Below are 18,141 nucleotides of genomic sequence, written 5' to 3' on the forward strand. Positions count from 1 at the left end.
TGTTTCTGTAAATTTGGGCTGAACATTCTGCCACTTTCATGTTGCATTCACAAAATGTGGGAAATTTGAAAATTCAAGTTTCAGATTCCATATAAATGGTAAAATATCAAAACAACTGACAGATATTAATGATCTCAGCTTCACAATTGATATAAATCTCGAATGTAAGGAAAATATCTTATAGATATCAGCAGGATCAGAGAAAAAAAGAGGTAAAACAAACAGTCTGCATCCAGCCTGAATGCTTTATTATACTTCTATATGTTTTTAAAAAGAATCAAAGTAAAACAACCTGATGTGTTACAGGAAGTCCCAGGCAACCAGTTAAAATCTCTGGTATGATTTTAGTGTTTTGTTTCTATCGGGGTTTTCTGCGTCTAATGTTTACACTTCTAAAGCCAAATATCACTTTATAACCTTTTTATAAAACAAAGTGCTTCATCTGCAAATCACAGAGGAGATGAAAAGCAAGCAGACTTTAAAATGCACTGACGCATTGTGCAGACATTAAAAATGGATGTTGCTTATGTTGCAGGAAAAGTTATTAAGCCTGCAAACATAAGCAATATAAAAACGGCCGAGTTGCTGCTTGTTGTTGAGCTGATTGGTCGTCATGGTGACTATGTCAGAGGTCTGGGAGATGAAGCTCCTCCATCTGAATTATACATCAAGTTTTCATCATCAGTGAAGTTATGAACAACTAAAACCAAAACAGACATGAATGAAACATAAAGTGTGAAAATCCTGCATGATGTTACAAGAGGAATGAACTTTTCCTCTCCTCAGCAGAAAGTCTTTTCTGAGTGGAAAAACTTTGTTTTTCAGTTGAAGTTTGAGGAGAAAAATATTTGCTAAATATGAAAGTGAAGTGAACGAAGCGGCAGCAGCATCTTCTTCTTATCAGCTCTGAAACGGGACGATGAGGAAGGCTGAGATTTTACAGCCTGACAGGGAGGGAGATAAGCAATCTGATGAAACCAAAGGCCAGAATCAGTGTGTGCGTGTGTGTGTGTGTGTGTGTATGGCTCTGCAGAGCCGCTCAGCCAGCTGCTGCAGGGCGGCTCCTTAAAGGGCCAGTACTATCAGTTTATTGGCACCATTTAATAGCACAATAAAGAAGAAACTATGTTACCTTCAGTTGTTACTAAAATGCTACATGATATCAAATATGACTTAAAATAAATGAGACTTCCTATTTTAAAGCTTTAAAACCTCCTGCTCTTTCTGAAGAGGAAGTCATCCCAACATGGCTCCTCTGTTAACCCTCAACAACGTTTCTACCAGCGCTGCTCTGAGCAGCAGCTCCTGTAATGAGCTCAGCAGGTGTTTGCTGATTGATGCTGGCTAGTCTGAAGGAGCTGAGTGGGAAGGAGCTCCTCTGTGAGGCAGAAGCTCTGAAGCTTACAAACTGAAGCTCTGAGGAGGAGCAGCGTCTTGAAGGCGGGGCTAGGTCCAATCAGGCGTTTTGCACAGCTGAATGGTTGCCATGGAGATTAAAGGATTTCTCAAACATGAAAGGATCAAAGCAACGCTCCCGGTTTGTTTGTGAAGAGGGAAAAACAACATGAAGTAAAGATAAAAGAGAGTCGATTTTACGTGATACTGCCCCTTTAAATGATCTGCTTCAGGATGCTGGTGTGTGTGTGTGTGTGTGTGTGTGCGTGTGCGTGTGTGTGTACCTGGTGGACCTCGTGCCAGCCGTTCTCGTCCTGGCAGCAGACAGAGGCCTGCTGGCTGAGCAGCAGCTCGCAGCAGCCGGGGTCTCCGCCCGTCACCACGCTGTGGTAGAGCGGCGTCAGGCCGCGGCTGTCCTTATAGTCTGGAGACGCTCCCAGCTCCAGCAGCGTCTGCATCCACAACCACACAACATTCACCAGTTTCATCACATCACTCACCTGGAAACATCTGTTCACTCCAGAAAACAACATTCTCCACGTAGAAAAACACAAAACATCCCAGGTTTTCTCTCCGTCTGCGTCGAACTGAATATTGAACCAAACTTGATCTCTAGTTTGGCTAAAACTCGTCGAGGGAGTTTAATAATCAACGACGTTTTTCACATAAAACAGAAGAGAAACAGAATGAGTGATACTCTACAGGCCGTTAAACGTTAAGCTAAATTTAACATCCTGACGTTTTTAATAAAAGTTTAAAGTCAGAAAAATCTAAACTGCTTCTGGTTTTTTATGAAACAAAAATTCCTTAGAAAGAAATTATTAAAACAATCAGAGCTTCCAAAATAAGAGTGGAAATAGATTTCCTGTAATGAGACCCGTTAATAAAGTTACACTCAAAAATCAACAGCTGTCATTTGGTTATTTAGGAGAAAATTTAATTTTTTCATTCATTTTCACCATCATATTTAAAAACTGTTATGTTTTTAAATATTGTGCCATTTAAAACATAACAGTTTAAACTGTGGGACTAAAATATATTTCTATTCTATTCTAAATATTTTGTAAAATAATAAGTTAGGTTGATAAACAAATTAAGCAAACTCAATCTAAAATTTTTTACATGATTAAAAATTCATTCAAATATTAAAAAAACTACATTGCTAGCTTTAAGCTAGATATGTAAATGTTCATTTTAATATTCAAATTATTTATCTAAATATTTTTAAAAAACTAAATATTATAAACTGTGTTTAATTTGGAACTAAACATTTAGTTTTACAGTTCATTTGGAACAAGCGGCTCCCTGCATGTTTACTGATAAAATCCATTGTGACATTTCAAAATGATTCCTTTGTTTTCAGCAAAAACAGGAAAGTTTCTCATCTCACTGATCTGTTGGGAGAAAAACCTCCTAAGACGATGTGAGAGCCGAGCAGATAAAACGTCTGAACGATGGTTGTAAACCTTTCGAGGAGGAAGACGGCGTTTCCTCACCATGAGGATGAGCTGGTTCTTGGCGCGCGCGGCTTTGTGAAGGGAGGTCAGGCCGTCCTTGGCCCTGAAGTCCAGATGAGCTCCTCCGTTCTTCAGAACCTTGATCATCTCCACGCCGTTGTCCAGCTGGGCCGCCGCCGTCAGCGGGCTCTCTGGAGGAAAAACACCATTCAGGAGGGAAATCCACTTCCTGCAGCTTCCAGCACCCAGACGGCAAAACGTTTGTTTTCTTAAGCTCAGCATGGGAGACGAGTTTACAGCTGCAACCAAACCTCCTGGGAGGAAGAGCGTGATCTGAACCACAGGAGAAAACCTGTTCAGTTCAGCACCAAACGCTCTCAGGTGAAACAAGACGCGCAGCAACCCGGGTCTGAGGGAAACCAGAAGCTCCTGCTGAGGAACCAGAGGATTTAAAGGAGGCTTCAGACGAAGCAGCTAGCAAGAAAAACCAAAAACTTACAGAAAAACTCAAGTAGAATGAAAACGTTCCTCTCTGTTCCTTCTGAAGTATTCAAAGGTTTTATTTTACATCTCTGCCAGCTTGTCTATCAGTGAACTGGTTCATCAGTGAACTGGTTCATCAGGGAACTGGTTCATCAGTGAACTGGTTCATCAGTGAACTGGTTCATCAGTGAACTGGTTCATCAGGGAACTGGTTCATCAGTGAACTGGTTCATAAATGAACTGGTTCATAAATGAACTGGTTCATCAGTGAACTGCTTCATCAGTGAACTGGTTCATAAATGAACTGGTTCATCAGTGAACTGGTTCAGCAGGGAACTGGTTCATCAGGGAACTGGTTCATCAGGGAACTGGTTCATCAGTGAACTGGTTCATAAATGAACTGGTTCATAAATGAACTGCTTCATCAGTGAACTGCTTCATCAGTGAACTGGTTCATAAATGAACTGGTTCATCAGTGAACTGGTTCATCAGTGAACTGGTTCATAAATGAACTGCTTCATCAGTGAACTGGTTCATCAGTGAACTAGTTCATAAATGAACTGCTTCATCAGTGAACTGCTTCATCAGTGAACTGGTTCATCAGTGAACTGGTTCATCAGTGAACTGGTTCATCAGTGAACTGGTTCATAAATGAACTGCTTCATAAATGAACTGCTTCATCAGTAAACTGGTTCATAAATGAACTGGTTCCTCAGTGAACTGGTTCATCGGTGAACTGGTTCCTCAGTGAACTGGTTCATAAATGAACTGGTTTATCAGTGAACTGGTTCATCAGTGAACTGGTTCATCAGTAAACTGGTTCATCAGTGAACTGGTTCATAAATGAACTGGTTCATAAATGAACTGCTTCATCAGTGAACTGCTTCATCAGTGAACTGGTTCATAAATGAACTGGTTCATCAGTGAACTGGTTCATCAGGGAACTGGTTCATCAGGGAACTGGTTCATCAGTGAACTGGTTCATAAATGAACTGCTTCATCAGTGAACTGGTTCATAAATGAACTGCTTCATCAGTGAACTGGTTCATCAGTGAACTGGTTCATAAATGAACTGCTTCATCAGTGAACTGCTTCATAAATGAACTGCTTCATCAGTGAACTGCTTCATCAGTGAACTGGTTCATCAGTGAACTGGTTCATAAATGAACTGCTTCATCAGTGAACTGGTTCATAAATGAACTGGTTCCTCAGTGAACTGGTTCATCGGTGAACTGGTTCCTCAGTGAACTGGTTCATAAATGAACTGGTTTATCAGTGAACTGGTTCCTCAGTGAACTGGTTCCTCAGTGAACTGGTTCATCAGTGAACTGGTTCATCAGTGAACTGGTTCATCAGTGAACTGGTTCATCAGTGAACTGGTTCATAAATGAACTGGTTCATAAATGAACTGCTTCATCAGTGAACTGCTTCATCAGTGAACTGGTTCATAAATGAACTGGTTCATCAGTGAACTGGTTCATCAGGGAACTGGTTCATTAGGGAACTGGTTCATCAGTGAACTGGTTCATAAATGAACTGCTTCATCAGTGAACTGGTTCATCAGTGAACTGGTTCATAAATGAACTGCTTCATCAGTGAACTGGTTCATAAATGAACTGGTTCATCAGTGAACTGCTTCATCAGTGAACTGGTTCATCAGTGAACTGGTTCATAAATGAACTGCTTCATCAGTGAACTGGTTCATAAATGAACTGGTTCCTCAGTGAACTGGTTCATCGGTGAACTGGTTCCTCAGTGAACTGGTTCATAAATGAACTGGTTTATCAGTGAACTGGTTCCTCAGTGAACTGGTTCATCAGTGAACTGGTTCCTCAGTGAACTGGTTCATCAGTGAACTGGTCATCAGTGAACTGGTTCCTCAGTGAACTGGTTCCTCAGTGAACTGATCTATAAGTGAACTAGTTCATAAATGAACTGGTTCATCAGTGAACTGGTTCCTCAGTGAACTGGTTCATCAGTGAACTGATCTATAAGTGAACTGGTTCCTCAGTGAACTGGTTCCTCAGTGAACTGATCTATAAGTGAACTGGTTCATCTGTGAACTGATCTATCAGTGAACTGGTTCCTCAGTGAACTGATCTATAAGTGAACTGGTTCATAAATGAACTGGTTCATCAGTGAACTGGTTCATCAGTGAACTGGTTCCTCAGTGAACTGTTCAGAGTCTGAGGTTCTGCTCAGATCGGAAGAAGAACCTAAAATATGAACAGTTTGAACCACAGCAAGTACGGGAAGCCACAAGTGCCACAATTCAATAACTTAAAAAGTGCCAAAAATAAAAGCATCACATTATGTTAAATAAATGATAACTTTTTTACTATTTAAATATTTAGTAATTATTTCATTATGTATTAAAATAAATATTTGTTGTTCCAAGTTTCAGTGCAACAGCAGCAAATACTCACACAAAGACAGAATATAAAGTATTTACAAAAACTGAATAAAGAATAAAATACTGTACAGGGCAAATTTCAAAGTAAAAGCTTCCAGAGATAACTGGAACTAAAGGACGTTTCCCTGACTCTCCCTTCATCCTGAAATTTATCTTCAAACTTCACTTTTCTTCCCTTCAGGTTTTTGATCTGATAAAGCAGGTCATCTGATTCTCTATTAATTATGAGGCGTAACAGGAAAACAGCTCAGAGGTGATTAAAGCAGCGATGATGATGCTAAACAAGGTCATCAAAACAAGACATTAGTAGACAACAAACGTCCCAGTTCAACATAATTAGCTTATTACGGCACCAGCAGCCGGCTTGGCCCAGAAATGATCAAATTAAAATATTTTCCAGGATGAAGCAGTTTTATAAGGTCCAGCTCCCAGGAATCTAATGTGTGAAATGTTTGAAAACAACTTTGAAATAAAAGCTAAAGACTGAGCTGAAATTAGAAAGGAGACGGAAATACTTTCAACTCATAAATAATAAAAGAAGCAGCAGATATTAAAACATGAAGAGAGGCTCAGAGTTTGAGTCTGCAGGTGGAAGCAGAGTCTGGAGGAAACACTCTGGATCGAGGTTAAAAAAACAATAACAGAAAAACTTCAAACTGAATTAAAATATAATGAGAAAAAATTCTGAAAATTATCCAACGGAAATCTGATTCTGCTTTTTAATTCAACAAAATTATAAAAAAATAAAAATAAAGTAACAAAACAGGCCTGAACAAAAATGATGGAATATCTAGAAAAGACTGAAATCAATTTGAGCAAATGGACATGTGAACCTGGGGCGTTCGCATGTGAACCTGGGGCGTTCCCATGTGAACCTCGGGCGTTCGCATGTGAACCTCGGGCGTTCGCATGTGAACCTGGGGCGTTCCCATGTGAACCTGGGGCGTTCCCATGTGAACCTGGGGCGTTCCCATGTGAACCTGGGGCGTTCCCATGTGAACCTGGGGCGTTCGCATGTGAACCTGGGGCGTTCCCATGTGAACCTGGGGCCTGAACCTGGGGCGCATGTGAACCTGGGGCGTTCCCATGTGAACCTGGGGCGTTCCCATGTGAACCTGGGGCGTTCCCATGTGAACCTGGGGCGTTCGCATGTGAACCTGGGGCGTTCGCATGTGAACCTGGGGCGTTCGCATGTGAACCTGGGGCGTTCGCATGTGAACCTCGGGCGTTCGCATGTGAACCTGGGGCGTTCCCATGTGAAACTGGGGCGTTCCCATGTGAACCTCGGGCGTTCGCATGTGAACCTCGGGCGTTCCCATGTGAACCTGGGGCGTTCCCATGTGAACCTCGGGCGTTCCCATGTGAACATCGGGCGTTTGCATGTGAACCTGGGGCGTTCGCATGTGAACCTCGGGCGTTCGCATGTGAACCTCGGGCGTTCGCATGTGAACCTGGGGCGTTCCCATGTGAACCTGGGGCGTTCCCATGTGAACCTGGGGCGTTCCCATGTGAACCTGGGGCGTTCGCATGTGAACCTGGGGCGTTCGCATGTGAACCTCGGGCGTTCGCATGTGAACCTGGGGCGTTCCCATGTGAAACTGGGGCGTTCCCATGTGAACCTGGGGCGTTCCCATGTGAACCTGGGGCGTTCCCATGTGAACCTGGGGCGTTTGCATGTGAAACTGGGGCGTTCCCATGTGAACCTGGGGCGTTTGCATGTGAACCTCGGGCGTTCGCATGTGAACCTGGGGCGTTCCCATGTGAACCTGGGGCGTTCCCATGTGAACCTCGGGCGTTCCCATGTGAACATCGGGCGTTTGCATGTGAACCTGGGGCGTTCCCATGTGAACCTCGGGCGTTCGCATGTGAACCTCGGGCGTTTGCATGTGAACCTGGGGCGTTCCCATGTGAACCTGGGGCGTTCCCATGTGAACCTGGGGCGTTCGCATGTGAAACTGGGCATGTGAACCTGGGGCGTTCGCATGTGAACTTTGGGCGTTCCCATGTGAACCTCGGGCGTTCCCATGTGAACCTGGGGCGTTCCCATGTGAACCTGGGGCGTTCGCATGTGAACCTGGGGCGTTCCCATGTGAACCTGGGGCGTTCCCATGTGAACCTGGGGCGTTCCCATGTGAACCTGGGGCGTTCGCATGTGAACCTGGGGCGTTCCCATGTGAACCTGGGGCGTTCGCATGTGAACCTGGGGCGTTCCCATGTGAACCTGGGGCGTTCGCATGTGAACCTGGGGCGTTCGCATGTGAACTTTGGGCGTTCCCATGTGAACCTGGGGCGTTCGCATGTGAACCTGGGGCGTTCCCATGTGAACCTCGGGCGTTCCCATGTGGACATTGGGCGTTTGCATGTGAACCTGGGGCGTTCCCATGTGAACCTCGGGCGTTTGCATGTGAACCTCGGGCGTTCCCATGTGAACCTGGGGCGTTCCCATGTGAACCTGGGGCGTTCGCATGTGAACCTGGGGCGTTCGCATGTGAACCTGGGTGTTCCCATGTGAACCTGAGGCGTTTGCATGTGAACCTCGGGTGTTCCCATGTGAACCTGGGCGTTCCCATGTGAACCTCGGGCGTTTGCATGTGAACCTCGGGCGTTCCCATGTGAACCTGGGGCGTTTGCATGTGAATCTGAGGCGTTTGCATGTGAATCTGGGGCGTTTCCATGTGAACCTGGGGCGTTTGCATGTGAATCTGAGGCGTTCCCATGTGAACCTGGGGCGTTCGCATGTGAACCTGGGTGTTCCCATGTGAACCTGAGGCATTTGCATGTGAACCTCGGGTGTTCCCATGTGAACCTGGGGCGTTTGCATGTGAATCTGAGGCGTTTGCATGTGAATCTGGGGCGTTTCCATGTGAACCTCGGGCGTTCCCATGTGAACCTGGGGCGTTCCCATGTGAACCTGGAGCGTTCCCATGTGAACCTGGGGCGTTCGCATGTGAACCTGGGTGTTCCCATGTGAACCTCGGGCGTTTGCATGTGAACCTGTGGCGTTTGCATGTGAACCTGGGGCGTTCGCATGTGAACTTCAGGTGACCACATGTCCAGGAGTCTTTAAGATGCTCAAACGACAGACCTGCATGTTAAAGGTAAAGACTGTCGGACTGCAGCTCTGATCTGCTGAACGATTCAAAGCTGAGGCAGCTGCAGGAACGGAGCAGAATCATCTGCTCCGTTCCTGCAGCTGCCTCAGCTGCCTCAAACGTTGAGCAATAAAATGTTAACTTACAGCTTCCATCATAATTGTCCAGGATTTTGGATTCTAGTTGCTGTTTCTAAATGAGAGGAGTCTGTTGAAGGAGAAGCACTCCGTGTTATTCAATGGTTCTAGTTTCTTATTGTTTCTGTCAGTTTAAAGTTATTACACTGATCATTATTGGTTTTTCATTAACGGAGTGGAGACCAGGGTTTGCAGGGGGATGCAGTGGATTTTACTCCCGCTGGTTGAGAAGCTCTCCAGGTTTAGTTTGGTGACCAGAGGTCGTTATTTCACCAGCAGCTCAGCCTGACTGCTCCTCATCCTCCTGTTCACCTTCATCGCTCCACTCAACGCTGCTCAGCCGCAGAGCACCGACACTCCTGACACATTATTCAATAACCATTAGGAAACATAATTATGAGCCTTGGCGCCGGAGTGAAGGCAACAACTCTTACAGCAACAAATGATGGCGGCAAGTTTCTGGCTGCCTGAGGCAACAAGATGAAGGAGGAAACGTTTCAACACGTCTGGAGTTGATCAACTCACCTGGGCAACATTTCACCTGAGCAACATTTCACCTGAGCAACATTTCACCTGGGCAACATTTCACCTGGGCAACATTTCACCTGGGCAACATTTCACCTGGGCAACATTTCACCTGGGCAACATTTAGAATCTGCTGTTATGTATAAAACGTGAAGGTATAATAAACTTTTGCTTCTACAGTTTGCACTTTGTGTTTTTGAAATCTACAGTGATTTAAATATTGTTCATTTCTGATCTAATTTGTCTCTTTTGTTTTGTCTTTGTATTTTTCAGCATTTTTTCTTTTTAAATGTGAATAGAAGGTTAAAAATGACCAGAATAAATAAATGAATCTGATTTAAACTGATAATATTGACCTGCACAGCGAGTTAACTGACTTAAAAACAGACGATGTGTTTAGGGTCCGTCCGGATCTCTGTGTTTCTCCTCTGGACGCAGGAACCACCTGCTCCGTTTGGCCCCTCAACGCGCTGACATCAGGACTCGGCTCATTACCCAGCAGGCCCCTGGGCCGCCGTGTGGGGAAACTCTGAGGATGCTGCTGCACAACTCGTTCGTTCACACCTGGGAACCTCCTCAGGAGAGAAATGCTTCACTGCAGCCAGCAGGGCGGCGCTTCGCCTCACCGGGTCCACATCAGGTTCAGGTTCCTGCAGCGCTGATGTGGCGTTTCGCTCAGCAGCATAAAAAACAAACTGGACCACAGCGAACCCACCAACTAGAACCAAACTGTCTGAATGGGATCGCTGTGTTTACATCTACAGAACCGAACCGAACCGACCCAGGAGGAAACCAGATGAAGCTCAAACTAACTTCAGATGAGACTTGGTGATTTGCTCCAGGAGCTTCAGTCTGTCCTGTCTGTGTGTCACAACTCTAGAGCTGTTGACTTTCACAAAGCTGAACTCGTTTCCAGATTCAGTCAGAAGTTCTGATTCTCATCATGGATCCAGTTTTGGGTGTTCATGGACAGAACCTTAGGAAGCAATATTAAAACTAATAAAATCTGGTCCAGATACTTCCTGCCTTAAACCATCAGCTGGATGAAAAAGCCTAAACTCCTCATTTATTTACAGAAATTATAGAACATTTAGTGGCACAAACATTTTGTTTCTCTCCCTGAAATGGGCGATCAGTTCAGTAGAAAGTCTCAAACAGTCGAGTCTCGAACATTTCAGCTCATCGTCTCTCATTCTGATTTTCTGACAGCAGGCAGGAGAAGCTGCCCGTCTGTGGAAACAGACAGCAGCTGCTCCTGCAACACTGCAAACTGACTGTGCTCAGTGGAAACATCACATTTTAAAAGAAATCATGGTTTTTGATCAAATGTTTCTAGGATGAGGAGGTTTTTCTGGGTCTGGGTTTCCCTCCAGAACCAGAACCATTTATTTTTCCAGAAGTCTGTTGCTCTGTGAGTCTCTGCTGTGTTCGGGTCCAGCCTACAGCCTTACCACCAGTATCACCGTCGTGGTAGTTTGGGTCCAGGCCTCGCTCCAGCAGCTTCCCCACCTTGTCCACCTGGTTCTGCTGAATCAGGTCCATGAACTTCCTCAGGTTGGCCTGCACACACCAGAGGACAAACGGGTCATCAAACCGGAACGCTGAGACAAAAGGATCCAACCTGGGACTTTCACAAAGGCTGAAATACAATTAGAGATACGAGGAAAGGTCAAAACAGGTCAAACATAAAAGTATAAAATGGCGTGGAATCGAATTAAATGTGCAGATAAGAGTGGACAGACAGGAGGACGGGGAGGAGGGCGGACATCAGGGACAGGACAGAACGGAGCGGCTCGGTTCTGTCTGCTTTCTTTTCAGGCCGTGAGATAAAAATAGATAAGAGAGCAGCTCCCAGAAGGACCGGAGAGAATGAGCAGGAAGAATGAGAGAGCAGAAAAAGATCAGAAACAAAAGCTGCAGCAGCAACAAGCTGAGGAGGAAGAAGGTCCAGCAGGTCCAGAAGGTCCAGCAGGTCCAGAAGGTCCAGCAGGTCCAGAACGTCCAGAAGGTCCAGAAGGTCCAGCAGGTCCAGAACGTCCAGAAGGTCCAGCAGGTCCAGCAGGTCCAGAAGGTCCAGCAGGTCCAGAACGTCCAGAAGGTCCAGCAGGTCCAGCAGGTCCAGAAGGTCCAGCAGGTCCAGAACGTCCAGAAGGTCCAGCAGGTCCAGAAGGTCCAGCAGGTCCAGAACATCCAGAAGGTCCGGCAGGTCCAGAAGGTCCAGCAGGTCCAGCAGGTCCAGAAGGTCCAGCAGGTCCAGAACGTCCAGAAGGTCCAGCAGGTCCAGAAGGTCCAGAACGTCCAGAACATCCAGAAGGTCCAGCAGGTCCAGAAGGTCCAGCAGGTCCAGAACATCCAGCAGGTCCAGCAGGTCCAGAAGGTCCAGAAGGTCCAGCAGGTCCAGAAGGTCCAGAAGGTCCAGAAGGTCCAGAAGGTCCAGCAGGTCCAGAACATCCAGCAGGTCCAGAAGGTCCAGCAGGTCCAGAAGGTCCAGCAGGTCCAGAAGGTCCAGCAGGTCCAGAAGGTCCAGCAGGTCCAGCAGGTCCAGAAGGTCCAGCAGGTCCAGTTACTCTGATTCTGAATATTTACTGTGCAGCTGATTATCAGGAATAAACTGAATGAATCGATGAATCTCTGGAATCCGTCACAAAAACATTTTATTAAAAAGATTGAAAGTTATTTTAATGATTTCTTGTGCAATTTGATTTTGTTTTGTCTGAAATTAAAGACAAAAATGTTTCAAAATCTGCTCTGTGGTCCATCAGCAGGTAGAAACTTATTATAGTTCCAGTGATGACTTCAGTAAAAACTGGGTGAATAAGTTTCAGTTCCAGTTTCTAAATGGTTCTGAGATCGTCTGTATTTAACTCTGGAACAGGAACAGGAGCTGGACATGGTGACACTGTTGAAAATCATGTTTTATCAAAGTTTCATACCTTAACTAGAACTGTTCATACCGAGGAATACTAAGATGTTAGAATATTTTATTTAATTAAACATCTATTTTTATTTACTGCTGGCCCTGCTTAGCGTATGGAGCTAACATGTTCAGATGTTGCCTGAATGTTGTAGCTGGCTGACAAAGCTCTGAGTAAATACTGATTATTTTATTATCCGCTGCTCTGGAAGCAGAGAATCATCCCAAGTGACTCAGTTTTCGTCAGCCTGACGGCTGCAGTGACTCATCAGCGGTTCAATATCTGGAAATGTCAAAGGATCATGTTCGCGGCCCGCGTGTGTCCCGTGTTTTATTTAATGTCCCGGTCCAACAGGTCCCCTGAGTGTCTCTGCAGGTCTGATGAATCAGAATGAGGAGGAAAGTGTCGTCTCCTCAACAGGGAGCCAGTCTGGACACTGATCTGCTCCTGCTTCTCTTTCTACCACACAGCAAAGCAACAGGATTAGCTCCTGGAAATGTTGAGCTAAGATATCACCTTTTAGAACCAGAAATATCCCAGAGAAACACTTCTTCACCGTAATAACATTTTGGAAACTTGACTGTATGTATTTATGTCCCTGTTCCATATTTATGAGCATCTTCCTCCTCTTGCCTTTCTCATTTTCCTCTCTGGTTGTGTTCCTTCCCGTCTCTCTTCCCTGCAGTCGGATGTGAAATTAGAGCTGCTGTCAGACGGTTTTACCAGGTCCTCTAGGAGAGAGCTGCCACAGACATTTATGCTTTGGCTGCACAACAAGATTACAGTGGCTGCAGGACAGCAGCCCAGAGCTGGAACCAAACAACCAGGAGGCTGGAAACTCATTTCAATTCATACAGGAGGGATGGAGGCAGGAGGAGGAGGAGGAGGAGGCAAGAGCATTTTCAAAATAATTATATAAAAAGAGGACAAGAGAGATGGATAAGAACTGTTCTCCTTATTTCATCCTGTTAGAAGTTTGAATGACCAGAAACGAACCCAAACCGTCTGAATCCAACCAAGCAGGGAAGATTTTACATAGAAACTGGAATCTGTGATTCTTTATGTCTCATTCTGGCAGCGCGTTGGGTGTGAAACAGACTGGTCTGAGGTGTTCAGATTGCACTTCCCAGAGTCTGTCAGACTGAAGTGGGAGGAAGTGGGAGATCTTTCTTTATGTCTGGCTGCGCGTGCTGCCTCATCACACCAGCAGGGGGCAGCAGAGTCCACAGAGGGCCGGAAACAGCTGAACCTTCAGCTCGTATTCAAGGTTCCAGCTTCTTCACGTTAATAATGAATCAGTTTATGAAGGAGTTCCACAGGCCTCAGTGTTTGGTCTGACTGTCTTTAATCCAGGAATATTAAAAATATTGACTGGATGAAGCAAATATCTGTTGTTATGCTGATGATGAACAGATTTTTCACTAAGCCTGACTAATCAAATCAGATGGATCAATAACTAATTCTTGTAAGACTGGAATTACCTGTCCCTCTGTTGACCATAGAATTGCATAATTTGACATTTTGAAAATACATTTGCTGAATAGGAACAGGCCAATCATGAAAAAACTCACTTTTTGAATAAAGTTTTGGTTCTATGATGATGTGGTTTCTTTAGTTTATTTTGAAAAACTTTAATGGAAACATTTTTTTACATCACATGAGTCACATGATCACCAGCCAGATGTTACTGCTGGCACAAACCATGAAGAAGACGACAGGAAGTGGTAGGAGGAAGACGACAGGAAGTGGTAGGAGGAAGACGACAGGAAGTGGTAGGAGGAAGACGACAGGAAGTGGTAGGAAGAAGACGACAGGAAGTGGTAGGAGGAAGACGACAGGAAGTGGTAGGAGGAAGACGACAGGTAGTGGTAGGAGGAAGACGACAGGAAGTGGTAGGAGGAAGACGACAGGAAGTGGTAGGAGGAAGACGACAGGAAGTGGTAGGAGGAAGACGACAGGAAGTGGTAGGAGGAAGACGACAGGAAGTGGTAGGAAGAAGACGACAGGAAGTGGTAGGAGGAAGACGACAGGAAGTGGTAGGAGGAAGACGACAGGAAGTGGTAGGAGGAAGACGACAGGAAGTGGTAGGAGGAAGACGACAGGAAGTGGTAGGAGGAAGATGACAGGAAGTGGTAGGAGGAAGATGACAGGAAGTGGTAGGAGGAAGACGGCGCTGCGTGTTTTTAACAACTTATCATGTAAACAAACTTATTCACATGAGATTTTAACTGCGTTTCTTATTTTATAAAAAAAAACTGCAACTGACAAATTGTGGCTTTTAGACATTAACAGAATAAAACAAACTTTAGACATTTATATTGGAACTGGTAAAATATTTCCTTGGCTTCTCTTTCCCTTCCACTGCCAGCAGAACCGGGTCACAGCTGGATACGTCCAAAAGCTGCACTGCCCACAATATGTGTTAATATCAGAACAATTTGACCATCACAGTTTTAGCAACACGAACCAATTTCACTCACCAACATTCAGATGTCAGACAGGAAATCTCACAAAACCTCCAACACCAAATCAGAGTAAACAAACATGGCCGACGATGGAGAAGCAATGGCGATAGTTTGAATAAATAAAACAATATAAAGACGTCTCTATTGTGCTGGAGCTCTAATTAGTAATGTGTATGAACTTTAAATAGTTCTGATGGATCCAAAATGTTCTAACAGTAGAAAGAGAGGCAGATATTTCAGATGTTTCAGACGTTTCAGACATTTCAAATGTTTCAGACGTTTCGGACGTTTCAGATGTTTCGGATGTTTCAAATGTTTCAGACGTTTCGGACGTTTCAGACATTTCAAATGTTTCAGATGTTTCAGACGTTTCGGACGTTTCGGATGTTTCGGATGTTTCGGATGTTTCAGACGTTTCAGATGTTTCAAATGTTTCAGACGTTTCAGACGTTTCGGACGTTTCGGACGTTTCAGATGTTTCGGACGTTTCGGACGTTTCGGATGTTTCGGATGTTTCAGACGTTTCAGATGTTTCAAATGTTTCAGACGTTTCAGATGTTTCAAATGTTTCTGACGTTTCGGACGTTTCGGACGTTTCGGACGTTTCGGATGTTTCGGATGTTTCGGATGTTTCGGATGTTTCAGACGTTTCAGACGTTTCAGACGTTTCGGATGTTTCGGATATTTCAAATGTTTCAGATGTTTCGGATGTTTCGGATGTTTCGGATGTTTCAGACGTTTCGGATGTTTCGGATGTTTCAGATTTTTCGGTGGCCTCCAGTGGGACCAGCTCACAGTTCTTCATCTTTCTGATGTAAATGATATTTGGAATGATGCAAATCTTTTTGTTATTGAGAACACTTTGTTTTGTTTTTCTCAGAACAAACCATAATGTGCATAGCAACCTAACTTAGCAACAGCTAATTTAATTGCAGGGTGTAAAAATGAAAAGATAATTTCAGTAAGTGAAAACAGATTCATGCTGTTCTTGTTTTTCCTCCAAAACGAAGTTGCAGTAAACATCTCTGTCTGGGGCAACATTAATTACTTTATTTACCTCTCAACCTTCAGCTGACAGTTGCTGCGGCTCTCAAGATGGCAGCAAACTTTAAAAACACAACTTTTACAGAAACACAGTGAAGCGTCCATCCTTACCTTTGTATGAAGTTTGGCGATCTGCTTCTCATCAATGTTGGGCTGTTTGTAGACTCTGCTCTTGTAGCGAAACTGAAGGAGGAAAAAATGATTAAACATCTTCAACTGGCCTGTGTTCATGGTCACTGATCTGTGGTAAATAACCTTCCCTCAAACTAGAAGTGGAAATTGCTCATCTGTAGAAATCAGCATCACTTCACTGACTGACATGAGAAAACCTGCAAAACGACGAGATAAAGACAGTTTCTAAAATCTAACATCACTGCTCTGCCTCTGAAACGAACCGGCGGTTTGAAAAATCCTTCCAGTGACTTTTATCTTCCTGTTCAGAGTTCAGTAATCTCTCCCGTTCCTCCAGTTAAGAGTCCAAACTGGTTCAGACTGATTTCCACCTCAGTCCAAACGGTTCTACTGATTCTCTGCTCATTAAGTTGAGCTGAACTCTTTTCTCCACCAGCAGCTTTACTGCAAAACACCTCATTCATTTAAAGCTTCTTCTTCTTACCATCAAGTCTCCCCTTTGGGTGGGTCATTGGTTCTGACCCAAAGCGGCTCTGGGTCAAATCCAACTTCCCACTTCAAAGGTTAATTGATTTCTGTTTCAGTTTAATAACTCATCTGTGTGATTTGTCTAGAACAGTGTTTCCCAATTCCAGTCCTCAAACCCTGCCTGCATGTTTTAGGTGTTTCCCTTCTGCCACACCTGGATTGAATCTTTGGGTGATTAACAGGCTCCTGCAGGACTTGCTAGCTGCAGAAGATGTCATGCAATCATTTGAATCAGCTGTTCTGCTATAGAATCACATCTAAAACATGCAGGCAGGGGGCCTGAGGACTGGAATTGGGAAACACTGACCTAGAACATTAATCTCTTGTATCCTGTTACAACAAACATCAGGAATTTGGGACTAAGCATGATGAATAAAACCAGCAGGTGGCGCTACATCACCCCCTGCAGATCTGGAGTGGAACTGCACATCCATCGGTCACAGTTGACTAAACACGGCACAGAGCAGCTCCGCCTGTTTGGGTTTCAGAATTTGTGTATTTGCACATTTTTTCCATAAACCATATCTAACATATTTGAAAGAAGACGCAGCCTGGGCTGAAACACACAATGCTACATAACAAGATAACGGCGGTGAACCAGTCAGTCCATATTCTTCCTTGGAGATGATTGACTGTCATGAAAAACTGTGGATGTAAAGGAGGAGCTGAGACGGTTTCCCCTCGGTGTGATAATGCATATTAAACTATATTTGGTGTTTAAAGTATTAGATGATCAGTTATCAGCACTTTTAGAGGAGATTTCCAGTGTTTGCAGTATTAAGCTCTGGAGCGGCTGTGGTTCCGAATCTCTGTGAGTCCTGGGTTCTGGAAACGTTTTGTATTCAAACTGATTCCTCATTTGAGAAAAGGAGAGACAAATGTTTGTGCTGCTGCTTATCTGCTGCCGATCCTGTAAAGAAATGAGGAATGTTGCACTTTGCATGACTGACGTGTGACTTCTCCATCTGCAGAGATCTTTCACAAAACAGTCAGGAACTAAAAGGCAGATAGTTTGGGATTAGCAATCTGGTTGAGGGAACAGAGATTATCGGTTTGGGGCTGAAATGATCTACAATTGAGCTTTTGAAATTATTTTTCAGATTTCACGCTGTAAATATTTTTTGTGCAGTTTTGAAAATAATTTCAAAAACTTCAAGTGTGTTTAACAAATATTAACAAAGTTATGATAAATTTCCAGAAAATGTCAGCAGTCCTACCTTAAACCTGCAAAGCAATAAAATTCTGTCCTGGTGGAGTAAAAATAAACTGACTTGAATTTGGGTTCAGACGTCAGCACGACTCAGATAAAAGGATGTTAGATTAGGATCATATTAAATGTCAAATCTGTCTGATGAATATTACAGATGTAATGGGGGTAATAATCAAATGAAAGATTTCTCTGCTGCTGCTGAGGGAATCTGAAACTCAAACGTTCTTCGGCTTGATTAAAAGCAGTCGGCTGTCGGACTCCAGCCGCTCTGAGGACTAAAACAGAGCTGAACTGTGGATGATGCTTCTGAACGCAGAGGAAGCTGAACTGCTCTGTGTGGATAAT

General features: G+C 44.3%; 1 protein-coding gene across 1 annotated transcript in view; it reads right to left on the minus strand.

The window, feature by feature from the left end:
- Window positions 1–18,141, minus strand: part of LOC122823972 (SH3 and multiple ankyrin repeat domains protein 2-like) — a 164,281-nt gene that overhangs the window by 94,666 nt on the left and 51,474 nt on the right. The window contains exons 5-8 of the mRNA XM_044104088.1: window positions 16,038–16,109; window positions 10,954–11,062; window positions 2,892–3,043; window positions 1,680–1,847 (exon numbers count right to left, since the gene is read on the minus strand). Of these exons, the coding sequence (XP_043960023.1) occupies window positions 1,680–1,847; window positions 2,892–3,043; window positions 10,954–11,062; window positions 16,038–16,109 (501 nt within the window). The remainder of the gene's footprint in view (window positions 1–1,679; window positions 1,848–2,891; window positions 3,044–10,953; window positions 11,063–16,037; window positions 16,110–18,141) is intronic.

This window comes from Gambusia affinis, linkage group LG02, assembly GCF_019740435.1.
Source record: "Gambusia affinis linkage group LG02, SWU_Gaff_1.0, whole genome shotgun sequence".
In the NCBI taxonomy this organism is placed as follows: Eukaryota; Metazoa; Chordata; class Actinopteri; order Cyprinodontiformes; family Poeciliidae; genus Gambusia; species Gambusia affinis.